The sequence below is a fragment of the Drosophila suzukii genome, chromosome 3 (genome assembly GCF_043229965.1).
Source record: "Drosophila suzukii chromosome 3, CBGP_Dsuzu_IsoJpt1.0, whole genome shotgun sequence".
NCBI classification, from domain to species: domain Eukaryota; kingdom Metazoa; phylum Arthropoda; class Insecta; order Diptera; family Drosophilidae; genus Drosophila; species Drosophila suzukii.
The window spans coordinates 73,165,937-73,190,487 of NC_092082.1; the positions used below are offsets into that span (position 1 = coordinate 73,165,937).

General features: G+C 44.1%; 8 protein-coding genes across 9 annotated transcripts; 5 read left to right on the top strand and 3 right to left on the bottom strand.

Moving 5' to 3' along the window:
- Positions 1-800: 800 nt before the first annotated feature.
- On the bottom strand, positions 801-4,243 carry LOC108007048 (peroxisomal N(1)-acetyl-spermine/spermidine oxidase). Its single transcript, XM_017070655.4, has 5 exons — positions 3,703-4,243; positions 2,324-2,729; positions 1,486-2,260; positions 1,304-1,424; positions 801-1,243 (listed from the first exon to the last, which is right to left on the bottom strand). The coding sequence occupies exons 1-5, from the start codon at positions 3,970-3,972 to the stop codon at positions 1,061-1,063; spliced, it is 1,755 nt and encodes a 584-aa protein (XP_016926144.4). The 5' UTR covers positions 3,973-4,243; the 3' UTR covers positions 801-1,060.
- Positions 4,244-4,692: 449 nt separating this feature from the next.
- On the top strand, positions 4,693-8,092 carry p (WD40 repeat domain-containing protein pink). The gene is made up of 3 exons (XM_017071766.4): positions 4,693-4,947; positions 5,039-5,539; positions 6,026-8,092. The coding sequence occupies exons 1-3, from the start codon at positions 4,864-4,866 to the stop codon at positions 7,910-7,912; spliced, it is 2,472 nt and encodes an 823-aa protein (XP_016927255.4). The 5' UTR covers positions 4,693-4,863; the 3' UTR covers positions 7,913-8,092.
- Positions 8,093-8,566: 474 nt separating this feature from the next.
- Positions 8,567-14,623, top strand: bel (ATP-dependent RNA helicase bel). 2 transcript variants are annotated; one of them, XM_036817036.3, is made up of 4 exons: positions 8,567-9,033; positions 11,118-11,490; positions 11,747-13,639; positions 13,713-14,623. In XM_036817036.3, the coding sequence occupies exons 1-4, from the start codon at positions 8,989-8,991 to the stop codon at positions 13,829-13,831; spliced, it is 2,430 nt and encodes an 809-aa protein (XP_036672931.3). In that variant the 5' UTR covers positions 8,567-8,988; the 3' UTR covers positions 13,832-14,623. The 2 variants fall into 2 exon arrangements, with proteins under 2 accessions (XP_036672931.3, XP_036672932.3); XM_036817037.3 differs by having other exon boundaries at positions 11,747-13,630.
- A 944-nt stretch (positions 14,624-15,567) lies between these two features.
- Positions 15,568-16,220, top strand: LOC108007965 (uncharacterized). The gene has a single exon (XM_017071734.4). The coding sequence runs from the start codon at positions 15,911-15,913 to the stop codon at positions 16,145-16,147; it is 237 nt and encodes a 78-aa protein (XP_016927223.4). The 5' UTR covers positions 15,568-15,910; the 3' UTR covers positions 16,148-16,220.
- Sys1 (Sys1 golgi trafficking protein) lies at positions 16,154-17,240 on the bottom strand. Its single transcript, XM_036817145.3, has 3 exons — positions 16,978-17,240; positions 16,779-16,900; positions 16,154-16,461 (listed from the first exon to the last, which is right to left on the bottom strand). The coding sequence occupies exons 1-3, from the start codon at positions 17,140-17,142 to the stop codon at positions 16,266-16,268; spliced, it is 483 nt and encodes a 160-aa protein (XP_036673040.2). The 5' UTR covers positions 17,143-17,240; the 3' UTR covers positions 16,154-16,265.
- Positions 17,241-17,420: 180 nt separating this feature from the next.
- Positions 17,421-18,928, top strand: Dhod (dihydroorotate dehydrogenase 2). Its single transcript, XM_017071725.4, has 2 exons — positions 17,421-17,581; positions 17,636-18,928. The coding sequence occupies exons 1-2, from the start codon at positions 17,534-17,536 to the stop codon at positions 18,806-18,808; spliced, it is 1,221 nt and encodes a 406-aa protein (XP_016927214.4). The 5' UTR covers positions 17,421-17,533; the 3' UTR covers positions 18,809-18,928.
- On the bottom strand, positions 18,819-19,255 carry SLIRP2 (SRA stem-loop interacting RNA binding protein 2). The gene has a single exon (XM_017071727.4). The coding sequence runs from the start codon at positions 19,199-19,201 to the stop codon at positions 18,926-18,928; it is 276 nt and encodes a 91-aa protein (XP_016927216.1). The 5' UTR covers positions 19,202-19,255; the 3' UTR covers positions 18,819-18,925.
- Positions 19,256-19,584: 329 nt separating this feature from the next.
- Positions 19,585-24,246, top strand: Mkk4 (MAP kinase kinase 4). The gene is made up of 5 exons (XM_017071721.4): positions 19,585-19,905; positions 20,090-20,931; positions 20,990-21,130; positions 21,346-21,431; positions 21,495-24,246. The coding sequence occupies exons 1-5, from the start codon at positions 19,875-19,877 to the stop codon at positions 21,667-21,669; spliced, it is 1,275 nt and encodes a 424-aa protein (XP_016927210.2). The 5' UTR covers positions 19,585-19,874; the 3' UTR covers positions 21,670-24,246.
- Positions 24,247-24,551: the final 305 nt, after the last annotated feature.

Here is a 24,551-nt window from a genome sequence, read left to right on the forward strand (position 1 = left end):
TTGTTTTTTTTTTTTTCATTTTTTACAAGTTAAGATGTTGGTGTCAATAGCAAGTATAGCGTAGTTCGCTTGTCTTAATTTTACATTACCTTTTTCGCTAATGAAGAATTGCCGCCTCCCAGTATAATTCGTTTTTATGTATAACAAGAAATTTAAATGCCGGAATCGAAAGTTATTCCAAATATTTTCAGAGTTAATTTGAAATGTACATGTTTTTGGACTGAAACCTAAAGCCCTACTTGATATTTTTTCCTTTTTCTTTTCGGTGAGCCAAAGTTCTCTTCTTCTACCGTCATGGTATCAAGCTTTCCACTTACTTATTATGTTACAATTTTAATATATAGATTAAGTAATAGACTAAAGATTTTATTTAATAACTTAGCGTCTTCTTTTATTTATTTATGCGTACAAGTCGATATATTTTTGTCACAAATACAAATAATTATGCTGATCCAATAGTTAAAACGGACTTATGACTATCAACTCTCGCTTTCCCGTCTTAAAGATTCAACCAATGCATAAATTAGTTAGCAAAATAGTCAACGTTAACAATAGTTACTTTTAAATATACATTTGTTGCACTCAGATTCCGACCGTCTCAATTCCAACTCGGTGCAACGTTGTCTACATTAAATACGAATTTATAAAAATAGGCATTATGTTTGTATTTATGTACTTATGTTTGCTAATCGGTAATTAGGTCTAAACAACATTATGTTTTTGTGCACACATTTCGTCCAAGTACATTGAAAGCTGCTGCGAGTGCACGATTTGTTAGAGTTGGCAGCACATTGATCAGCTCAGCTAAATCGTTACTTTTATTTATATGTAGTATTGTACAAGCGGGTTCCAAATAAATTACAAAATAATTGCATCAACAAAATAAAACAAATGCTCACAAGGGATGTACGAAAAATAGTTAAATCGTTTTACGACGTTAGCAAAATAAATTACAATCGAAAAAATGAAATATCACTAGCTAAAAAGCATTGAAGAGTGTACGAAAAACGGTAATAAATTATAATACAAAATCGATGAGTGGTCGTTGATTAGCTTAGACTCAGTCCAGGGCGATGCCCTGTATCCAGGCGCTCAGATCGCTGCCTTCCGACTCCATGATAATCTCGTCTGGCTCCTCGCTGGCCAGCAAATGCTGCGCTGCCGTCCGTCCGCTTAGATAGGCGCCGTGTACAGTAGAGTAGAAACTGGAATGGGTGTGCTCTCCGGCAAAGACTATGGCGGGCTAATGAGATACAATAAAATTAGTTTAAATTTACAAAATTTAATAGCTTCTAGAAACAACCTTCATGGCCTGAGGCGTGGCGTATAGGGGCTGGGCGAGGTTTTCGATGTCCTCCTGAGTGGCCCCTACGGGTATCGAGGTGTAGGCCCCGCCGGTAAAGTCCTGCGACTTCCAACTAGTGCTGCAAAATGAATTTTGGTTAATATAAAAACATCAAACCAAATAATTTGCCTTTGCCTTACCACACACATCGCTTTGGTTTAGGCACATAGGGATCCTGAAGAAAATTTCTCAGTATTTCCGTGCACTTTTCCGCCACTGCCTCGTGGGGCAGTGTCTCCATGAACTCCGCCTCTCGACCCGAAACCCAGCCCAGCAGCAGTGTGTCTGTCACCTTGGCAAACGAGTATATTTTCTTGAACCAATTCTTGCTCAGATACGCTTCGCTGGCCAACTCCTCCTCGGTGCTGTTCATATCCCGCTTATCGTCATCCCAAAGCAGCATAATCTCTGATATATCGGCACTAAGGAATGGCCGTTCGTACTCCAAGAAGATCTTGTCAACGGTGCCGAACATGAGATTCTCGATGGACTCCTGTTTGAACTGCGGCAGCACAGGATCGAAGAGAGTTCGATGGTTGCTTTTCAGCACTCCCAGCGGTATGGTGCATATCACATGGGCGGCATGAAACACTCGACCGTCCTCGCAATCTACGCGCACATGGCCTGCAGGAGAATCACAATTGCCGCTGGAGCTAGACTCCACGGAGCCGCCACGAAGTCCCCCCGTGGGCACTTCCGTCACTGTTCGCTCCGAGTCGTCCGAATGCTCGTCCTCTGAGTTCTCATCGACCGTCTCCAGTCCGGTAAATGTCTTTTTTCGCTTCCAGTGAATTTTCTTCACTGGACATTTGGTCAAGATGGACTGCTTGGGTATCTGGGCACCCAGCGGTCGCAGGATAGAGCTGTAACCAGACGGCAGCACTATGTTGCCACCCTGTAGCTCAGTGTAGCTGCCTAAAAGGGAGAATACATTTATATTCCAATTTGCATATGTTTTTCAATATTACAAGCACTCACCTAGTTCGAGGAGATCCACCTCGTTCATGTTATTGCAGCCCGTAATGCAGGTCTCTCGCTTCAGCAGGCAGTTGAAGATGGACTGCTTCAGGCGCTTTTCTTTAGGATCCTGCACGCCACTCAGGTAGATCTCGATCTCGTAGTTGATGTGCTCGCCCACGCTGTGAATATCCGGTGGCGGGCTGTACTGACACAGGAAATACTCATCGCAGCGCCTCAAAAAGCAGACGTACGCCTCGTAGATCTCCTGCAATATGCTGAACGGCACCTGGTGGCCGTCCTCTGTGGTGGCCACCACCTTGTGCGGTTTTGGTACGTTTACCACGCTGACTAGACCATGCTGCACGGCCAACTCGAAGATGGGGTTGCCCAGGACGCCGTGTATCCAGTTGGCACCCAGTTCAATCTGCGGAATAAAAGTGAGATAAATAAAGTGTGTTCCAATGGTAAATAGTAATTTCTAGGACTAGTGACTGACAAAAGCTTTTTGTTTAAAAATAGATAAATGCTTTTAGCTTGCCGGTGATAAACAGATAAGAACTGACCTAGATCATTTTATTTAGGGGGCGTAAAAAGTGAATTTAAGCGGAAAGTGAGTGAATTTAGACCGGTAACAAAAAGACTAACTAAAATATTTTAAGTCACGTTTGCAATACCATCCTACCTTATGAGATAAAATAATGAAATATTGTGAAATACATTATACTAAAAAGCAAAAACACTGATAAGGAGTCTACTCATTTCATTATTTTTTTAAGGGTGTCGTTTATGAACATTTAAATATATTTATTATATTAAGAACATAGACCTATCCTTATAAATTTGTATACTGAAGGCTTTTTCAGCCCTATAAATAAGACTACGTGATCGTGGGCCCGAAAACCCGTGAGTTTATTAGGGCATTGCACCAGATACGTCATCATTGGATTAATTCAGAAAAACCCTATCTTATCTACCCAAAACGTTGCCAAAGAAAGTTGTATAACAAATTCCTTGATAAGGCACCGCCAGACCGGTCAAATCTATGCAAATAAACAGAAGAAAATCATTGGCATGTGCGGATTTTGAATATCTTAAAACCACATAGGGTGCAATTAAATAAATTAATGGGCCCCAAGGGGCCATGTAACAAATAATGCTAACATGAGGCAACTGAGGAACAGAACAGGAATATTTATAAAAATAGCACCGATGAAAAGCGAGAACAGCTGACCGACTGCGCAGTGCTTGGAAAAATCTATAATCAACTGCTGGGGCGAAGAATCTGTTACAACATGCTTAAAGTTTTTCCGATTCGGGAGTTGTTTCATCCTATCCTATAGGTTCGATTGCGGTTTGTTTTGGTTCTTGGTGCCTGGGGGTTATATAACGATGGCTACCTTCTGATTATTGGTGAGCGGTATGGACACTATACGTCCGCCCACCCGGCCCCGTGCCTCCAGAATGATGAAGTCCTCGCAGCCGTTTTGTAGAAGGTGATTGGCGGCCGACAGTCCCGCCATTCCGGCTCCGATGATCACGATCTTTACGTTGGTATTGCTCCCCGAAGTTTGGGACTCATTCCCAGCGGCTCCAGCAGCCCCTATGTTGACCATTCCCTCCTCCGTGGGCGAGGGAGCGGGTGTTACGGGCTCCTCCTTGTCGCCCATTGCTACACTTTGGTTCCGCTGTACATATGCGATTTGGTTGTATTCCCCCAGTTAGTTATTTGTTTTTCTAGTGCCTTTAACGCCTCATTTCACTTTTTCAGCACTTTTCTTTCGCCTGGCGAGTCGCGCGACTGTTTTGACGTTTATTTGACAGCAGCTTTTGCGGATGGGGGAAGTAACAGCCAACAGCTGTTCGAATGGGGACTAATTATGCTGTTTTTGGCTACACTCATTGTTTTATAAGAGTATTACTTCATGTTTACAATATTTTATAGTAATATCTATCAATTTCTTTGATTTTTATTGAAAGTTTTGGTGAAAACTAAACCAACAGCTGTTGTCTATGGCGTTGCCAGACACATTTGAAGAAAGGTAAACAAGGCTACTGGCATTTTACAACACTAGAAAATATCAGTATTTACAAAAATGTGATTTCTAAATACATTTGTTTTTAAACTGCGTTGTTGCAAAGTGAAATGAACGACATTCTAACTATATGACAATGCTATAAATCCTTTTAAAAAATTGGATATTTCATTTACCATTATAATCAAACAAAATTAAACATTTAGCTACTATAAACTACCTGTAATGCAGTTCTTATTGTTCTCAGCCTAAAACATATAAGAGCATAAAACTAAATAAAAACAAATAAAATTAAACATTTAACACCGATTAATATAACCACTTGTTATCGACCACCTGCCAGCGCTAACAGAGCTGCCAGACAGTTCCAACGAGCTGTGTACATAAATTGCTTGGCTAGCTGATAAAAACACAAGTTTTTTAACGCGAATAATTGCCTGAGATTAGTGAGGCAATTAATAAATCCCGATTAACGAACAAGCTATGTGATCAGCAAACGATTTGAAACTATAAAACACCCGCAAGATGGCCGACGCCTACTGCCTGACGAACTTTATTGATTTTTCGCTGTCGCTGTCGCTGCCGCTGAAACACCACAATCGCATCAAGGTGAGCAATCCAGTTGAAGCGAATCTCACCTGTAATTTGATAGCCACCCACTCACTGATGAATCTCATCCCTTTCTCCTCCCCCTCCTTAGTACACCTGCTTCGACATCTCCGACAGCTATATCATCTTCGGGGCCTCCTCCGGATCGCTGTACCTGTTCAATCGGAACGGCAAGTTCCTGCTCTTGATACCCAACAAACATGGAGCCATCACCAGTCTCAGCATTTCGGCCAACAGCAAATATGTGGCTTTTGCAACGCAACGGTCGCTTATCTGCGTGTACGCCGTCAATTTGTCCGCCCAGGCGACGCCGCAGGTGATCTTCACGCACCTGGACCAATCCGTGCAGGTGAGCTGCATCCATTGGACGCAGGACGAGAAGCAGTTCTACTATGGTGACTCCCGCGGCCAGGTCAGCCTCGTTCTGCTCTCCTCATTCATCGGGCACAGCCTGCTGCTCAACATGACCGTGCACCCGCTGCTCTACCTGGACTCCCCCATCGTCCAGATCGACGACTTCGAGTCCCTGCTTCTGGTGTCCAACTGCACAAAGTGCATTCTTTGCAATACGGAGTACGAGGAGTATAAGCAGGTTGGTCCTCGATACAATAAAATCACTTAGCACTAATTATTTAAGAGGAAATAGGAAGCCCCAGATTATTCAGCGCATTTATGCTCCATCGTTTAGTTTGATTTTTCCTTATATTTGAATAAGCTTTACAACTTTTGTCAAAGTCCTCAACATACCCGCGAATTCTTAAAATAATAATATTTTTAACACCTGGAAAACCCCTCAGATTTGCTCTACGAGTTACTTGATAGACTACATGAGCTTAGAGAAGGGGACTCACAATATAAACTAAAATCGTATGATCTATACTGCTTGATGAAATAAAGTGATATGAGGTGACTCATTTCAAGTGCAACGACGTAGTGATCTTATGTAAGCGGAAATTCCTAGAAGTCACTGAGTTACTGGGCTGTTATTTTGTGCAATATATATATTATTGATTTTGCAGCTCTCTATGTTTAACCAATAGATAACATTAATCACTCTTTTATATTTTTCTCCTTTCAGATAGGGAATCGCCCGCGTGACGGCGCCTTTGGAGCCTGCTTCTTTGTCTCGCCGCAGGAGTCTTTGCAGCCATCTCGCATCTACTGCGCCCGACCAGGCAGTCGCGTCTGGGAGGTGGACTTCGAGGGTGAGGTGATACAGACGCACCAATTCAAGTCCGCCCTGGCCACCGCTCCTGCGAGGATTCAGCGACCTGGAAGCGGATCAGACGAACTGGACGCCAATGCCGAGCTGCTGGACTACCAGCCGCAGACCCTGCAGTTCGCCAAGGTCCAAAGGCTGAACGAGGACTTTCTGTTGGCTTTTACAGAGCTGGGACTGTATGTGTTCGATGTGCGACGATCGGCGGTTGTGCTGTGGTGCAATCAGTTCGAAAGGATAGCCGACTGCCGCTCGTCAGGATCGGAGATCTTCGTATTCACCCAATCTGGCGCACTTTATAGTGTCCAGCTGCAGACGCTGCAATCGCACGCCGTTTCCCTCATACAGCAGTCCAAGTTGCTGCCCTGCGCAAATCTACTTCGCCAGCATGTGCGGTACTTTGCGGACAAGGCTCGCGAGGATTACGAACTAAAGCAGCTGAATCCTCTGAAGCAACTGCTCATCGAGCGACAGGAGTACGAGCTGCTGAATGATATATCCGTGATTTTCGATGCCATAACACAGTGCACGGGCAGTGCTTTGGACACGCAAAGTTCGGGAGGAAGTTCAGCCACCACTGAGCGCAGTATAAGCGGCGGAAGCTCAGCGAAAGCGCCACAAAAAGGAGTGTACGTTCTGGAGAACGCCTTCTGCGACAACCTGAAACAGCCGCTCAAGTCGGGACACTTCAAAGATGCCCTGCTGACGGTAACTGGTAAATTCGGCAAGAACATCATTAAGTACAAGTTCAATATTTTCGCCGAGGAACAGCAGCAGTTGGTCAGAGAACTAATCCCGGCCAGCGAGCGTTCTCTGCCGTTCAAGGACATCAAGGCGCGCTACGAATCCGGAGGCGAGGAGGAGGAGATTGTTAGCCGCTGCAAAAAACCGCTTCCCCAGGCTCCGCGCATCAGTCCCGAGGAGAAGACCCTCTACAATCTCTACCTGATCGCCAAGAGCGCTAAATTCAGCCGGACGCAGTGCGTCGATCGATACCGAGGGGTGTTTGACGAGTATGCAGCGGGGGAGCTGGTGAATCTGCTCGAGAAATTGGCCCAGGTGATGGTGGAGCATGGTGATACGCCGGATGAAGCGCAACGCAACTGCTATGAGATGTACTTTGATTACCTGGATCCGGAGCTGATCTGGGAGGTAGACGATGCCACGCGTGATCACATAGCCGCGGGATTTGTGCTGCTAAATGCGCCCGAAAATGCGGAGATTGTAAAGTGTGAGCATTGCTCGTTCCCACTGCGCTTTGATACCTCCTGTCAGTACCATGAACTTGGAGCCGTGCTTCTGCGATATTTCTGGTCCCGCGGCGAACAGGTCAAGTGCTTCGATGTGGTGCAGTGTGTTCCGGCTCTACTAGATGTCCTAGCTAAATTTTACCTAGCCGAACAGAACCTCACCAAGGTGGTGGCCATCGTTCTCAACTACGGACTGCCGGAACTTCTGGCAGATGTTGGCAAGCAACTGAGCGTTGGAGCCTGGGGTCGCTGCTTTGAGCAGTTCGTTGAACTCCAACGGGGAAAGCTTATTTGCGCAAATTGTGAGTGCATCTCTGGCGTGGAACAGGAGCAACTGGGGCGACACTTCTTCTACAACTGGAACTGCTTCCTCAACATCGCACTGGACCACATGGCCGCCGGGGATACGCTGGCGCTGATCTTCAAGTGGAGCTCTTACATTCCAAACGACGCCATCGACCGGGAATTCTACTCCCGCTGCCTGCTCAAGGGCTAGAAGATCGGGCATTATTATATATATACGATACTATATAGCCATATTTATTGTTCCACTATCTAATCTCAAGCTAAGGCCAATACCAAAAGCATTTATTCTATATAAACATGTACACCCACGATATGTATATTCTAAATACGAGAGTGCATGAATATATTCGAGAGTTCGAGAATTCAAAAAGTTGTTGATTTTATTTATGTATCTTAGGAGGGAAAAAGAATAAATTATCAAAAAAGATATTTTATATATATTTAAAATCCCAAATTCAATGTCAATTTCCTTGCCTTTTGCTTCAAACTGAGAAATGGGGAGAGCGACTGACGCTTTGTAAAACAACTACCCCTAAACATAAACACAACAATTTTTGGCCTAATTGTTACAAAATTTCAACTGCCCAGCCTCAGTTCTCTTCCATTCAAAAAAAATCAATAGCCCAAAAGAGATCGACGACGTCCCAAAAAAGCGAATGCGGCCGAAATTCAACTTGAGCTCGATAGTCAAAGACCGCGAAGTTGGCGCAGCGATCTGGCAACGCCCAAGACCGTGTCTCCGCTATCCCAGCGAAGTCGCAAACCCAGGATCGAGTCCCTGCTATCCCTAGTGCGTAAGCCGATATTTCATCGATACAACCGTTTTAACAACCCTATTTTTTAGACACGCGTCTGAAAGCGGAAAAAAACGTGAACTCGTCGGAAAAGCAGCATTTTCCAAGCCCATAGCGCTTGTAATTGTAATTGTTGGCACAAGCAGGCCAGCCAAATCCGATACGGAAACGTCTCAGTTTCAAGCAGTACATAGGGAATTGTGTGCGAGGAACAAAAGAACCGAAAAAAATTCAAGTACAGACCCCTGAAATTTCACACGAGAACGCAGTAGCTTGTGGAACGTAAGAAGTTTTGTCGGAAAAACTAAGGAAAAACGTATAGACACAAAGTGCAACACCAACACAACGATCGTATACATTTTTTTGTCGCAAATTGCAAGTGTGCACCCTAAAAAAAAAACCGAAGCGTAACCATTGCAAAATTTTCCTAAACGGAAAGCAAGAAAAAAAAAGCAACTGATTGGAGGATAATATGAGTAATGCTATTAACCAAAATGGCACAGGTCTAGAGCAGCAAGTAAGTAGAGTTTTTAACTGGGTGAAAATACCATCTTCTATATAAGAAAAGTACATATATGCATGCATACATATGTATGTACATGCACACACGGTGGGTGAGTGAGTAATTGCGTGCGTGTGTGTGAGCGATGCTCATGCGGCTATTGGGGAAAAAGTTCGGCTAGAAATTTATTGATTTCATAACACACTAATGTCTCTATCGCTCTTTTACAACGGTGAATCGTGTCCGTGGCGATTGTGTGCGTGCATGTGTGCGTCTGGGCTCGTCTTCGTCATTCCAATTTGTAATTTCTTTTGTACAATTTTTGCTCGCTTGCCTCCAATTTGACTTGTATATTATATACATATGAAAGTTTCCACTCGGCCTCCCGTGTCTGTGTGCGTGTGCGAGCAGTGCCGCTGTTCTAAGGCTGACCGTGTGTGTGTGTGTCATACCTCGCGCTTTCTCGCTCCCGCACACATGTGGAAGCTGTTGTAAACAGGGTTGTCAGGGGTTGGCGATCTGCTGATTAATTTCAAGGGTGATTTGGCAAAAAACAAAACAGTCTAATCTACACCAATTTCACAAGTGGTTGTTTGTCCTTAAAAGTAAGTCCTTGATAAAAGATATTTTATAAAACTATAGAAGTGTATCTTGTACTTAATACGATTCAACTAAAATATAAATGTGATGCAATTTTATTAAAATTAAAGTTAATTTAACTTCCTAATTACTAAATTTAATAATAGTAAAAATATGAGTGAAGTATTCCTATATTTAGTTAATGCAATCTTAATGTTTGCCTTAGCCTTGTAGGTCATTATTACAATCAAATTAAATATCGGGGGTTTCCCCCCAATTAGACAATGAATTACCATTAAAGTCAGTCTGGGGGCAATGATCTAGGCGTTTGTTGACTCGCCATAAAAATATTATATTATAGGTACATTCATCTTTATGAAGTTTTGTCTGTTATTCCGATTTGTTTTTAGCTTTCTTTTACAAACAATACAAGTAATTAAAATTAGTTTTAATGTACATTTACCGGCATAATTTGTCATGTTGAAAAATTCGATGGCGGTAAATTTACTTAATTTTAAATAAATACTTTATTAATTAATAATATAATAATAATAATATTTTTGTGGAATGTTCTTCCAACGCGTTCCACATTGTTTTCATTTGGGTTCCACAACCGGGCTTAATGTTCTACCACTACGGCTGCGATTTATTTACTCATGTGTGGGTGGCCCGCTCACGTGTTGTTTTTGTTGTGTTGCTAGGCGGTCGCTCTTTGTGTAATGGGCTGTCAGTGAGTGCGAGAGAGATGCTTACAGAGAGAGGCGAAAATGAAATTCAAAGCTTTAAACTAGTTGCGCCTCTCCATCTTTGTTGTATTCCAGAGATTTGCACGTATGTATATATACACGTTGGCCTGGAAAGAGGCAGCGGTAAATAGCACATGTTGCTAAGGGGGATCCGAGAAATTTTGGAAGTTCTGGAGTAGATTTCCCCTGGGAAGTGTTCCAACCATTGAACTTGAAAACTGGAACAGGTGGCGCCAAAATAAAATCAAAACAACTTATTTTGGTTATTAACCACAGAAATTTAATGTTAATCAGTAAAATCATATGTACTTTATTTTAATTTTGTTAACTTTTTATTGGCTTCAGCAGCGCACAGATTACTTTTAAAGCTTAGTTTTGGTGTGTGGGTTTATTCTTATCTCAAAATGCACTTTGTTCCATTTATTGGATTTTGCAAAAACAATGCAAGAACAAACTTAAAGCTGGTGATTCATCAATACCTATTAAATAGATTGTAAAACCAAAGGGAATTTATATATATCATGGATTATAGAAACCACAAGATTTAAATGTAGCCGAGTGATAGATATTTTTTTTTTATTTTTTTTAAATAAGATTAAAAATAGGAATATAAATGATTATTTTTTTTTTTGACAAAAATATTATTTTTTGAAGCAGATCCTAAAAAAATTCTGTTGGCTCTCAATAAACGGGAGTAGGATCTTTAATGTTCCCATAAAACTTTACCTTTGTGGAGTTTCTAGTTACTAACGATTTCCTCTTTGTATCTTGCAGGTTGCTGGTCTGGACTTGAATGGCGGCTCTGCTGACTACAGCGGCCCCATAACAAGCAAGACTTCCACTAACTCGATCACCGGTGGTGTGTATGTGCCCCCGCACCTTCGTGGAGGTGGTGGCAACAACAACGCAGCGGACGCAGAGAGCCAGGGCCAAGGACAAGGCCAGGGCTTCGAGTCGAGATCCGGGAATTCGCGCCAGGAGAGCAGGGATCCGCAGCAGTCGCGCGGCGGAGGTGAATTCCGCAGGGGCGGCGGTGGTGGAGGTCGTGGCTTTAATCGCCAGAGCGGCGACTACGGAAGTTTTGGAAGCGGCGGCGGCGGCGGTGGACGACGTGGAGGAGGAGGTCGCTTCGAGGACAACTACAACGGTGAGTTCTAAAAGACCAAGATATAAGGAAATCGGAAGTAAAATGATTGATTCCCGCAGATAAAAAGTAATTATTTTATATAAATGTATATCATGATAACAATGCAGAAGATAAGAATAGTGTACATACATATTTTTCGCTTTCAATTAGTGCCCTTTAAGCTTACCTCGAATTTCTTAAGTTTCTGTAATCCAAATGAAATCTATATTTTATTTTATACCAAGAACATTCACATAAAACTTTAAATATCTTGCAGGTGGTGAATTCGACTCACGTCGCGGCGGTGACTGGAATCGCAGCGGCGGAGGCGGAGGTGGACGCAACTTCGGACGTGGTCCGTCGTACCGCGGCGGTGGCGGTGGAAGCGGTAACGCCCTCGACGAGCAACCCGCCGAGGATGGCCAGGCACAGCCGCAGCAGCAGCAGCAGCAGCCGCGCAACGATCGCTGGCAGGAGCCGGAGCGTCCGGCCGGTTTCGATGGCGGAGAGGGAGGTCAGCCCGGCGGCGGCGGCAACAGAAGCTACAGCAACCGCGGAGAGCGCGGAGGCGGCGGCGGCGGCGGCGGCGGCTACAACAGTCGCTGGAAGGAAGGCGGCGGCGGCAACGTCGACTACACAAAGCTGGGCGCCCGAGACGAGCGCCTGGAGGTGGAGCTGTTCGGCGTGGGCAATACGGGTATCAATTTTGACAAATACGAGGATATACCCGTGGAGGCGACGGGCCAGAATGTGCCCCCGAACATCACATCGTTCGATGATGTGCAGCTGACGGAGATTATCCGCAACAACGTGGCCCTAGCACGTTATGACAAACCGACACCGGTGCAGAAGCACGCCATTCCGATTATAATCAATGGCCGTGATCTGATGGCATGCGCCCAGACCGGATCCGGCAAGACGGCCGCCTTCTTGGTGCCGATTCTCAACCAGATGTACGAGCTCGGCCATGTGGCACCGCCGCAGAGCAACCGGCAGTATAGCCGGCGCAAGCAGTATCCGCTGGGTCTGGTGCTGGCACCGACCCGCGAGCTGGCCACCCAGATCTTCGAGGAGGCCAAGAAGTTCGCCTACCGCTCCCGGATGCGTCCGGCCGTGCTGTATGGCGGCAACAACACCAGCGAGCAAATGCGCGAGTTGGACCGCGGATGCCACCTGATTGTGGCTACTCCAGGTCGCCTGGAGGATATGATTACGCGCGGCAAGGTGGGACTGGAAAATATTCGGTTCCTTGTCCTGGACGAGGCTGATCGTATGTTGGACATGGGTTTCGAGCCTCAAATCCGTCGCATCGTCGAGCAGTTGAACATGCCGCCAACCGGGCAGCGCCAGACGCTTATGTTCTCGGCCACATTCCCCAAGCAGATCCAGGAGTTGGCCAGCGATTTCCTCAGCAACTACATCTTTTTGGCCGTGGGTCGTGTGGGCTCCACCTCCGAGAATATCACGCAGACGATCCTGTGGGTATATGAACCCGATAAGCGTTCGTATCTCCTCGATCTGCTCTCGTCCATTCGAGACGGTCCTGAGTACACCAAAGAGAGCCTGACGCTGATCTTTGTGGAGACGAAGAAGGGTGCAGACTCGCTGGAGGAGTTCCTGTACCAATGCAACCATCCCGTGACCAGCATCCACGGTGATCGCACACAAAAGGAGCGCGAGGAGGCGCTGCGCTGCTTCCGCTCGGGCGACTGCCCGATCCTGGTGGCCACCGCTGTGGCCGCTCGTGGCCTGGACATTCCGCACGTGAAGCACGTTATCAACTTTGACCTGCCCTCGGATGTGGAGGAGTATGTCCATCGTATCGGACGTACCGGTCGCATGGGTAACCTCGGTGTGGCCACCTCATTCTTCAACGAGAAGAACCGCAACATTTGCTCCGATCTTTTGGAGCTGCTGATCGAGACCAAGCAGGAGATCCCTAGTTTCATGGAGGATATGAGCTCGGATCGCGGCCACAGCGGCGCCAAGAGGGCAGGACGAGGAGGCGGCGGACGGTACGGCGGTGGCTTCGGATCAAGGGATTACCGTCAGAGTTCTGGCGGCGGAGGCGGTGGCGGACGCAGTGGACCCCCACCCCGCAGCAGTGGCTCTGGATCGGGAGGCGGCGGAGGCAGCTATCGCAGCAACGGAAACTCGTACGGTAAGTTTGGTGAGTGTGGATTCATCCATCAGAAGTTATTATATTGGAGCGAAAGGTACTAAGCTATGGTTTTCCCCTTTAGGTGGCAACTCGGGAGGCGGTGGATACTATGGCGGCGGCGCCGGTGGTGGCTCCTATGGCGGCTCCTACGGCGGAAGTGCCGCACACTCGAGCAACGCACCCGACTGGTGGGGTCAATGAGCAAGGCCTCAGCTTCAGGCAAAGGTCCTGGGCCAGCAGCATCAGCAGTCGCATCGTAGCCACTTTCGCAACTAACCAAACGGAGATAAATACAAAGTCGATAACAACTATATATGTATGTGCACACACGTATACTATATAGGAACAGCAAATGTGAAAGAGAAACTGTCTGTGCGCAGCGCAACACGAAACACGAAAATACAGAAAAGATACACAGATGCACCCTCCACCCTCGTTTAGCAATTTTCTCCTCTCTCTCACAACCTCAAAAACCAGGAGCAAGCATTAATAAGAAATTGTGCAAGTCCATCGCGAAAGTATATTACATTCATGTATAGCCAGCCCAAAATCCCAGGCCCCTTCCCATCCTCCCATCCTTATATTTTATGGAATCGATGCGCGTAGTTGAAGGAATATGCAAACATACATATTACAAATATGCTAAACAACCACAAATATTAAGAATATTTAAGCAACTGATACAATTTTGAATTTTTGTCCATAAGTTACACTTCTCACACATCATTTTTCTTGGAATTCTTAAAATACAAATATATATAGACATAAATACTGTCGATATCGGATCAAGACGATGAATGCGCAAATCCTTGAACTTCAATTGATGATTTTAAACGAAGAAAACGTAAAAATAATAATGGTATATATATTAACAAATATATAAATCGAGATATAATGTACTATATGAAACAAGAAACCAACACAAACAAAAAGTAATTAAAAAACAAAGTTTGCTAAACTTAAAATTAATAATTTAGCAAATGAAAAAAGAGATCGCCTAGTTTTGTTTGATTTGAACTAAAGCATGGGTCTTGGATAAGTATGGATAAAATCGGTGATTTTAAGGTAACAGCAATGAAAGAAAACCCAGGTTTTTTTGTTATTTTTTGTCATCAATTTTTAGAAATATCAGAATTAAGATTTTTTAAAGATTTAATAAAAATCTATGATTCGACTATATGATTCGATTCTATGACTCGACTCCATAATTCGATTCTATGACTCGACTCCATAATTCGATTCTATGATTGTTTTTATATGACGTAATATGTTTTTGTTTTAAAAATCAATTATGAAATGTGGGAGTTCAGTAATACTCATGATTGGTATAATAAATGACATTTTCAGCGACATAAAACACGTGTCTATAGCATTTATTGGGTTTTTTCAGTCGTAGAACAAAAGTTTTTTATATAGAGCTTCCTGATATACCTCTAAAGTTCCCAAGACCAAAAAGGATTCATACAATCCCACAAACAAGGAGACAAACATTTTCTTGTTGGAAAGTCCCCAAAAATCTTGTTTTTGGAACATGTTTTGAACAGAGCTTTGGATTTAAACAAATGAGGTGTCATTCGACGCGTATTCTCAACATCGGTATAAAACTTGCGCATTTATCCCCACCCCAAAAGCTCAAATTTTCAAAATTTTCACTTTATCGCTTTTTCACTTAAACCAATTAAATTAATTCAAGACTAGGTAAGCATTCTAACTAGTTTTTGTATCACTCGTTTTGATTGGACCATCACAACAGTTTTTGAATTCTGAGGCTACATATGTATAGTAGTCGCCTTCGCACACTCTTCTGGTGCGATCGATCTGCAGCTACAGAACAAATTAAAAACTGAGAATCGTAGACTAGGTTAGTGACCCTTTACAAGCTTCTTAAACGAGAGCTTTGTCACCGGTGTTGTGCACATTTTAGCAATCAGCCTAATTGAAACTGCAAATCTAGGGGAGAAAACGTAAATTTAAGTGCAGTAAACAGCGTTGAAAATGTGACGATCGTGTGGCTGCGTACCCGCTCCCTAATTAGATTAGATTAGGCAAACTTGATTAGTTTGCCGATGTTTTCTGGACGATAAGGGAGCTTGTCGATCGTTGTTCGTCAGATAAAATTGCTTGCAGAGCAAAGCTCTAGCATTTTAAACATCGGCTCTTGACAAGGGCACGCCCCATATATTATTTCGGAGAACTGTCGGAAATTTTCGGTGCATTTCGCTTGTTTTGCCCATCTCAGCTGTGTCAAGTTCAGGCCCCCAACTCGTAAACACATCGAATATGCAGAAGCCACAACACGGTTCGTGCTGGATCGCTCTCCTCCTGGTATCTCTGATCGCCACTTTCATGCTTGCCTTCAGCTACTGGATTTTTGTGCCGCGCGAGCAGCCATTTTGGTCCATTGTATCCAGGAATCCCAGCGGTTCTGGGATCAAGTTCTCCCTGCCGCCATCTGCAGTACCTGCAGAACTGAAGCTCAGGCAAAGACCCCCGTTCGTTTACCAGATAATACATTGATAGGAGTACAATATAGTGTTTATATGCTATGTAATCTTACGCTAGTTTAACAATAAATTACATGTACAAAGAATCTGGTTCGAGAAGCTAGCAGGCATCACAAGTTGGTGGATTAGAATCAAACGTCCGACTTTTGATTGAGGGCCGCATAGCCCACGGGGATCTCCTTCATTTCGGTCTGCAGGCAGAGGAATTCGCCGCCTATGCACATTATCGTGCCTGTGATGACGTTGAGCAGCCACCAGGATGCGTTTGCGGGAAAGGAGCGGTTGTACCACCAGCAGATGAGCAAATGCAGGACGTGGAAGGTGCAACTACGGAAAAATTGGGATAGTGGTTAAATGTGGCAGATTAAAAATTGAAGTTTGAAATTGTATCTTATAAATTCATTAAAATCGTACGGGTAAGAAAGACATATTTTAGCTTTCATTAAAGCAATCTGAATAATAAAGCTAAATAAAATGGTGTTCAGAATCTAGTTTTGCGTCATTCCTGTTGGTAGTGGTAGTCAATAATTGATGTCCTAAATCAGCAACTGATAAGTCAAATCGTCGTTTATTCCTCACAACTCCTAACAGTATTTGGATGTATGCATCATAAGAATTCCTTGGAATCCTTTCGAGATGCCCACCTGAAGTCCAGACAGAGCTTGGCTCGTCTCACGATGCACCACAGTGCCAGGGAGGCCAGGAAAGCATTTAAGACGAAGGCGCAGATCACCAGCCTGCCTCCCAAATCGTAGATGTGTATCTCCTGGAAGTGCAAATATATCAAGAGTTGGTAGGCTGTTAGGAATATTGTTTGTAGGGTCTGGACCCTAAATAGCATACATGGTACTCGAACAAGTGATCCAGACTGTAGTTATCTCCGGACAACTTGTTGGCCACGAAGACGAGCAGGCCGAGGGTGAAGTACACGCAGAACTGCATCGATACGATCTGTGCCGATAGCAGCGTGGGATCCCACTGGGTGTTGCGGAAGGTTCCGCCCTTCATGGTTGCCCAGGGTTTCCAAATCTGCGGTTAAAATCGAAAGTTTTCCCAAATTTCAGCTGGCCATAACAAACTGACTCAATCTTTAGTTATGACACTAAATGGCCAGCGATGGTTATCGATAAATGTGCGGCAGGGGCTGCGAGCGAAAGGGGTTTAATTTAATGCACCGAAAGAAAATGTCTTGCTCATAAAAATTGTAACACGTAATCAAGTACAGCCTCACATGAATTTTCTATCAAAATGATACGACTTTCTTTCTCCCAAATTGAATTTATTTTAGAAGTCTATTACAATCCATACATACATACTTTTTTACTTATTTTTTAACACTCCGCGAAACCTGTTAGTTCTCTGCTTAATCGGCCGCAATCGATAATCGGCGATAGTCGTCATGGATCAAGATCACTTGAAGAATGCGAGAAACGCAACGCGGAGAATTGTAAGTAAAGTACGACTTAAATAGCTTCCGATTTTGAATGTACTCCTCCCACAGGGTCGTCTCCGGTCGCTGGGAATCGTTACGGTTGGAGCTGCCGCCTTGGTTGCGGGCATTACGGCGTACAAGAAGCAAGACCAGGTGTTCCGCACTTTCGTTATGCCAGCATTGCGGCTTCTTCCGGCGGAAACCAGTCACCAGCTGGCCGTGATGGCCTGCAAGTACCGCCTGTGTCCGGTGTCCCAGTACCAGGATGACCAGAATCTGCACACCCCGTTCTTTGGCCGGATGCTGAGCAATCCGATTGGCATTGCCGCGGGATTCGATAAGAACGCCGAGGCGGTGGACGGCCTGCAGGATCTGGGATTCGGCTTCATTGAGGTCGGCACTGTCACCCCAGCCGCCCAGGAGGGCAACCCCAAGCCGCGGGTTTTCCGGCTGGCAGACGACAAGGCCATCATCAATCGGTACGGCTTCAACAGCGAGGGTCACCAGGCGGTGCTCCAAAGGCTGCGCCTACTCCGGAGCAAGGAGAACTTCAACGGCGTCGTGGGTGTCAATCTCGGCCGGAACAAGAGCACCATGAGCCCGATAGCGGATTACGTACAGGGAGTGCGGGTCTTCGGACCCGTGGCGGATTACCTGGTCATTAATGTGAGCAGTCCAAATACCAAGGGCCTGCGGGACATGCAGAGCAAGGAGAGGCTGCGGGAGCTTTTGGAGGCGGTCAACGAGACCAGATCCACCCTGGACAAGAACAAGAATGTGCCCATCTTCTTGAAACTCTCGCCCGATGTGTCCGAGGACGATATGAAGGACATCGTTTGGGTGATCAAGCGCAAGAAGAGCCGCGTGGATGGTCTGATTGTGTCCAACACCACGGTGTCGCGGGATCAGATCGGGTCCAGCAAGTTGGCCGAGGAAGCAGGCGGATTGAGTGGCCCACCACTCAAGGCCCGCTCCACGGAGATGATTGCCCAGATGTACCAGTTCACCGAAGGCAAGATACCCATTATTGGAGTCGGCGGCGTTGCCTCCGGCTATGATGCCTACGAGAAGATCGAGGCTGGGGCCTCCTACGTCCAGGTCTACACGGCTTTGGTGTACGAGGGACCCGCTCTCGTGGACGACATCAAGGCGGAGCTGTCGGCGCTAGTCACCAAGCTGGGTCACACCAATGTGGCGGAAGTGGTCGGCACCAACTCCAAGTTTTACCTGCCCAAGAAATGAAACGAAGATGTCGAGTCCTAAAGCAAATGCTCCATTCATTTAAGTACAAAACTAAACTGTTCCACCTCTCCTGCCCCTTGTTCGGTATAACCAGTAAATCAATACAATTGTAATCTATTATGCTTGGGGACTTTCATTGGCGCGCTGTACGTTGAGCACTCTGCCCTCCAGGAAGTGGGTGTTCTGGTTGCTGGCGCTGTTGAAAGCATCCCGCTGGCTGAACACCACGAATCCGTAGTGCTTGGAAAGGCCCAGTTGCCGGTCGAAGACCACCTCCGCGTTGGCCACGTGCCCGTATTTCGAGAAGTAGGTCCGCAGCTCTTTGCTGCCGATCGTCCAGGGAAGGTTGCCCACGAACAATTTGTAGCTGCTTCGCGCGAATCCGCTGGACATGGTTATGGGGACTTGTATTTCTGTTTGAAGCGGTTACGGAATGGTGCAGGGTTGCACAGGTGGCGCAGGTTAATACTATAAGCGCTTCTGACGTCACTAATTAACTATCGAATTTTTAATACAAATAATTTTTTTACGATAATTATATTTGAAAAGAAATGCTACATTTAATGAATTTTTTACAAATAGGAAATATTTTAATTTTATTTATTTTGTTGTTTTAAAACTATTTTAATATAGTTTAAAAATAATTTTTAAACTCATTAAATATCCACCTCACAATTTACGTACCATGCAGGGCTGCCGGTATCGGTTTTGACTGCCTATCGATATTTGGTCTGCAGCCTTATCGACCGCTTTGCGGTGCACTATCGATAGGCCGCAAATAATCAATGTTTCATCTCTAGCTCCTTTAAGTTTTGCGTTATTTATGTAAATGTTTAGCGAAATTGCGAAAAAAAGTGCATATCAGTGCGCTCGATTGCTGAAAAAGTAGTTGCGTTGCGTACGGCGAAGAGCCCATCAAAGGCGGCCCAGTGGCCAAGCGATCGGAGGGCCAAAGGAAGTCCCAGTCGACGTGTTGTATTCGGGGCGCGGCGCCTGCAGAAAACGGACAAAACATCCTTAGGACAGCCACACAAAGGGACATCGATACTTTCAGCCACCGCACACAATGGCCGAGCGACCGAAGAATTTGTTCGCAAGTGAGTTACCCTTTTCGTTTCGGTAGTGGACCGCCCACGCAATTCACACATATGCAGACCAGGAGGTACACACACTAGCTGGGTGACGCATAGTTAGGGAATTGGGTGGCAGCGGTGATAAGCGGTGATTTCTATCAATGCATGAAGCCTGCTACAATCTTCGTTTTCCCCTTTCATTTTCCAGCCGGATCCAGTCGCGCCCGCAACCCCCCGGATCAGCTCAGCCTGAACAACCTCAGCATTCGCCATCCGCCCTCATCCACATCGTCCACCTCGTCAGGTTCCACCTCCTCGGGCTCAAGTTCCTCATCGCAGCACAACCATGTGACCCGCTGTTTTGGTGCCCAGCAGCCACAACCGGTTCCACCGGTGGTCAGCACTGTTGTGCCCGCAGTTCCGGCAGCTTCGAGCAGCAGCGCCGCCGATCGCCACCGGGAGCGGATTCGCCAGCAGGCCTGTGGCAAGCTGCAGTTTGGCGAGGGCCCCGCCAATACACACACTTTCACTTCGGATGATCTCGAGGATGAGGGCGAAATTGGGCGTGGAGCCTTTGGGGCGGTCAACAAGATGATCTTCAAGAAACTGGACAAGGTAATGGCCGTGAAGCGTATACGCTCCACCGTCGACGAGAAGGAACAGAAGCAGCTGCTCATGGATCTCGAGGTGGTCATGAAGTCCAACGAGTGTATCTACATCGTTCAGTTCTATGGTGCGCTTTTCAAAGAGGGCGACTGCTGGATTTGCATGGAACTGATGGACACCTCGTTGGACAAGTTCTACAAGTACATTTACGAGAAGCAGCAGCGCCACATTCCGGAGTCCATACTGGCTAAGATTACGGTAGCCACCGTAAATGCCCTCAACTATCTGAAGGAGGAGCTGAAGATCATCCATAGGGATGTGAAGCCGAGCAATATTCTGTTGCACCGTCGTGGTGACATCAAGCTGTGTGATTTTGGCATTTCGGGTCAGCTGGTTGACTCGATTGCCAAGACCAAAGATGCGGGCTGCAGGCCCTACATGGCGGTAAGGAAACTCATACCTTTCCAAAAACCTTTTACTATAATTCTATGTAATTTCACAGCCTGAACGCATTGATCCGGAGCGCGCCAAGGGCTACGATGTACGAAGCGATGTTTGGTCTTTGGGCATAACTTTAATGGAGGTGGCTACCGGCAACTTCCCTTACCGCAAATGGGACTCGGTCTTCGAGCAGTTGTGCCAGGTACAAATGCCTTTAATATATTTTAGTGACAAGGTTTATTACAAATAACTTTTTATCTCGTGCCCTTTGTTAAAGATAACGTGGGCAGCTTACTTTCATCATTGTAGTTGATGTAGTTTAAATAATCTTAATTCTTTAGTGTCTAGTAGTGTCTTATTCATCCAGTTCTTTCGAGTATAGGAAAGTTCTCATTATTATTAATCCCATTTCCTCAGGTTGTGCAAGGTGAACCGCCAAGACTATTGACGTCCTACAACGGCATGGAGTTCTCCAAAGAGTTTGTTGACTTTGTCAATACTTGGTAAGCATCAATAAAAATTATGCGACTGCAAACTAGAATCTAACAGTGCCATAATCTTTTAAGCCTGATTAAAAAGGAGAGCGACAGACCGAAGTATAGCCGGCTGTTGGAGATGCCCTTCATCCGTCGCGGTGAGACGAGCCACACCGATGTTGCCGTGTACGTTGCTGATATCCTAGAGTCGATGGAGAAAGACGGCATCACGCAGTTCACGGCCAACCAGCAAGCGGAGAGTTAATCACCCTGCGAAAAGAAGCAAGTCATAAATTAACTGAGAAACAACAACAACACAACAAGCAAACTAAGCAGAAGGGCAGCAGAGAAAATTTAAATTGTTGTCTACTTTGTAGCATTCGTAGAAAACCTAGCGCATATTTTGTTAAACAGAAAACAAAACTAAGCGAAAAGTGTGTAAGCTGGTAGTAAGCATAATGTGTGTATAGTTTAAAGTCCCTAAAAAGCCTATTGTAATTCAATAATTTTTGTATTCGCGGTTTTGTGCGTCCAATTTTGTGTTGAAAATAAATTTATGTTAAAAAGCAGGCCAGCAGCAGGTGACAGTCGAGTATTTCGGCCAATAATTTGACCAGCTTTGGACTCCCCGCCCAATGCCTATTTATATACATTCAGTCAAGCGAGCATTTTATAATCCGGTTGATTTATTTATCATTAATAATGATACAAGACCAATTGGTGATGCATTTTGCGTTAATAAGCAACCACATGCAAAACTTAAGCAATATTTGTAAAAAACTTCGTGGTAACGAAGATTGACTACCCATACAAACTAACAGAAACACCAACACGCGTTAAAGTGCGTAAAAAACATAGTTCAACAAAAACTATTGAATTATAAATTATTTATTGAACAGATTTTGTAATCCTATTATATTTTTTAATTTGCATATATGAAAATGATTGTGAAAAGCTTTAAATAATAGCCAAGCGGCTGAGATGTTTAAATTGTAGTAGAAATTATTGCAGAGAAATGCAAAATTAATCCCATAATATATGAAATAATTAGCCACAACACCGACACATTCACACACTACACACATATAGACACGTTTTTATGCGTAGTAATTAGTTGTAAGCGAAGCAAAAATATTTAGCAAAAAAAAGTTACAGCTACAAAAACAAAAGTCATGTGAAAACTGAAAATAAAACAAAATAAATGTATTGTGCCTAAGTATAAACCGAAATGATAAACACTTACCAGGAGAACCACAATTTAAATTTAATCAAAACTCATAAGCCATATATAATCCCTAGCCTAGCTTTCAAACCCAAGCTTATATAGCCGTACTGCAAACACCATGCCGCATCCATCCCCATAAATGCACAGCCAAACGATTGCACCGTCTATGTCCCCGTCTCAAAACAACAACAATAACAACCAAACTAAATCGAGTAAAAACTAAAACCAATGTTTTTTGATTAACATTTTTATGCAAGCGTCAATGTGAAAGCAAAGTTTATTTTGTATACATATATACATGCATAATATATTTGCACGGGTTGCATATAGAATAAGCAAAGCAACAAAGCCTGCAGCAGTTTTCTTTTTTATTTTTTCAATGTTAGTTTGCAAAATATAATCCTACAGCATGCAGCATTTAGAGTGGAAATATATACAAATATGAAATATATTTTTATTAAGCCCGCAAACATCCCAGAATTTTCATATAGACTCGTCACAAGTAATGTTCGGCCAGCCGAGACATGTTCGCCCTTGGCAGAGTATTTACCAATTAAAAAGTACTACATTATTGAAGGGAAGCATATGCATTGGAAAAATCCAAGACAAAAAGTTAATCAACATTCCACTCGAAAAGCACATTAGTGAAGAACCTCAATCTCCAATGAAATAGTTTCTATAGTTGCAGACATGGCATACTAACTGACCGCAATGTTGAATTTAATCCCTAATCACAGGGTGGTATAGTTGAAAACAATTACCTAAGTACTTGGGCAGATCACTTTTGATATAACTAGCGGTAGAATTAATAATCATATTATACAACTCATGTGTAATGCCAGGAATAATGCAATCGCGAGTCGTCAATATTTTTGACAATAAATGGAGTATAATTTATTTGTAAAGTAAGAATAACCTAACGTCCCTTGAGAGGATATGATGAGGGCGTACGGAATGTGTATATATGGTAGATATACTAAGGACACATGACTGGCAAATATTTATATACTAATCTATGAACCAGCGGCAAGTCAAGTGCGGTTCTTATGTCTATCAATCCCGAACTCAATTCTCAAGTGAAATCTAACACCAAGACCCCAAAGATTGGCTTCCATTGATCCCAAGGCCTTTGAATAAAATTAAATCGCAAATTTATGCCACGACCTAAAGCTCTAAACTAAATCTAACCAATGACAAAACTGGAAACGCAACGTCCACAACAATATTAATATTTGCAAACTTTTAAACCTAGCTTACACATAAGAGAGTGCTAAATTTCGGAATATTTGTGGGATCCCAGTATACGGGACCAGATCCTAAGTAAAAACCCGTTGCAGAATCAGGAGACGCTCACTCAACACTTAGCGCACTAAGTTTTACTAACTAACAGTCTACATATACGTATGAATAATCCCGGCTTGTGTCTCCGTATCTCGGCGAGAACTAATATTACACAAGGATAACCAAATACCGAAAGGGAACTATTCAAAGTCATGGCAAATACACACAGATAAATAACATAGAACTGTTGAACAAAATTGAAAAAGCTAAACACCACAAATAAAACAATTTGTAAAAATATTAATAGCAAATAAAAATTATAATTCAAAAACTCAATTAATGCGTAATAGCTGTGTAAATGGGGTTGTGATTGGGCATTGGGACTCATGGCTGTTCGCCAGGAATTTCTAGGTAAATATATAATCATATAATTGTTTGATCTATTAATGATACCCGTTTGGATTTTTTTTATTTCTTGAAATATAAAGTTTAATTTGTAGGTTGAAAACAAAAATATTTTTATGTTAGTATAGTGGTTCAATATTTAATTTATAAATTAGGGAAAGGAAAAAAATCAATATTCAGGAACAATACATATTTTGAAAAGATAAGCCTAACTGGGCTTGTATAAAAAATATTTG

Excerpts from the sequence above, each read along its gene's own strand:
- LOC108007048 (XM_017070655.4), bottom strand. The coding sequence starts at position 3,972 with ATGGGCGACAAGGAGGAGCCCGTAACACCCGCTCCCTCGCCCACGGAG. Across the intron at positions 2,730-3,702 it reads CGCTCACCAATAATCAGAAG|ATTGAACTGGGTGCCAACTG; the intron begins GTAGCCATCGTT and ends TTTATTCCGCAG. Across the intron at positions 1,425-1,485 it reads AAACCAAAGCGATGTGTGTG|CACTAGTTGGAAGTCGCAGG; the intron begins GTAAGGCAAAGG and ends TTCATTTTGCAG.
- p (XM_017071766.4), top strand. The coding sequence starts at position 4,864 with ATGGCCGACGCCTACTGCCTGACGAACTTTATTGATTTTTCGCTGTCG. Across the intron at positions 4,948-5,038 it reads AACACCACAATCGCATCAAG|TACACCTGCTTCGACATCTC; the intron begins GTGAGCAATCCA and ends CCCCCTCCTTAG. Across the intron at positions 5,540-6,025 it reads AGTACGAGGAGTATAAGCAG|ATAGGGAATCGCCCGCGTGA; the intron begins GTTGGTCCTCGA and ends TTCTCCTTTCAG.
- bel (XM_036817036.3), top strand. The coding sequence starts at position 8,989 with ATGAGTAATGCTATTAACCAAAATGGCACAGGTCTAGAGCAGCAA. Across the intron at positions 9,034-11,117 it reads GCACAGGTCTAGAGCAGCAA|GTTGCTGGTCTGGACTTGAA; the intron begins GTAAGTAGAGTT and ends TGTATCTTGCAG. Across the intron at positions 13,640-13,712 it reads AAACTCGTACGGTAAGTTTG|GTGGCAACTCGGGAGGCGGT; the intron begins GTGAGTGTGGAT and ends TTTCCCCTTTAG.
- LOC108007965 (XM_017071734.4), top strand. The coding sequence starts at position 15,911 with ATGCAGAAGCCACAACACGGTTCGTGCTGGATCGCTCTCCTCCTGGTA.
- Sys1 (XM_036817145.3), bottom strand. The coding sequence starts at position 17,142 with ATGAAGGGCGGAACCTTCCGCAACACCCAGTGGGATCCCACGCTGCTA. Across the intron at positions 16,901-16,977 it reads ATCACTTGTTCGAGTACCAT|GAGATACACATCTACGATTT; the intron begins GTATGCTATTTA and ends TTGCACTTCCAG. Across the intron at positions 16,462-16,778 it reads AAGCTCTGTCTGGACTTCAG|TTGCACCTTCCACGTCCTGC; the intron begins GTGGGCATCTCG and ends ATTTTTCCGTAG.
- Dhod (XM_017071725.4), top strand. The coding sequence starts at position 17,534 with ATGGATCAAGATCACTTGAAGAATGCGAGAAACGCAACGCGGAGAATT. Across the intron at positions 17,582-17,635 it reads GAAACGCAACGCGGAGAATT|GGTCGTCTCCGGTCGCTGGG; the intron begins GTAAGTAAAGTA and ends CTCCTCCCACAG.
- SLIRP2 (XM_017071727.4), bottom strand. The coding sequence starts at position 19,201 with ATGTCCAGCGGATTCGCGCGAAGCAGCTACAAATTGTTCGTGGGCAAC.
- Mkk4 (XM_017071721.4), top strand. The coding sequence starts at position 19,875 with ATGGCCGAGCGACCGAAGAATTTGTTCGCAA. Across the intron at positions 20,932-20,989 it reads GCTGCAGGCCCTACATGGCG|CCTGAACGCATTGATCCGGA; the intron begins GTAAGGAAACTC and ends GTAATTTCACAG. Across the intron at positions 21,432-21,494 it reads GTTGACTTTGTCAATACTTG|CCTGATTAAAAAGGAGAGCG; the intron begins GTAAGCATCAAT and ends TAATCTTTTAAG.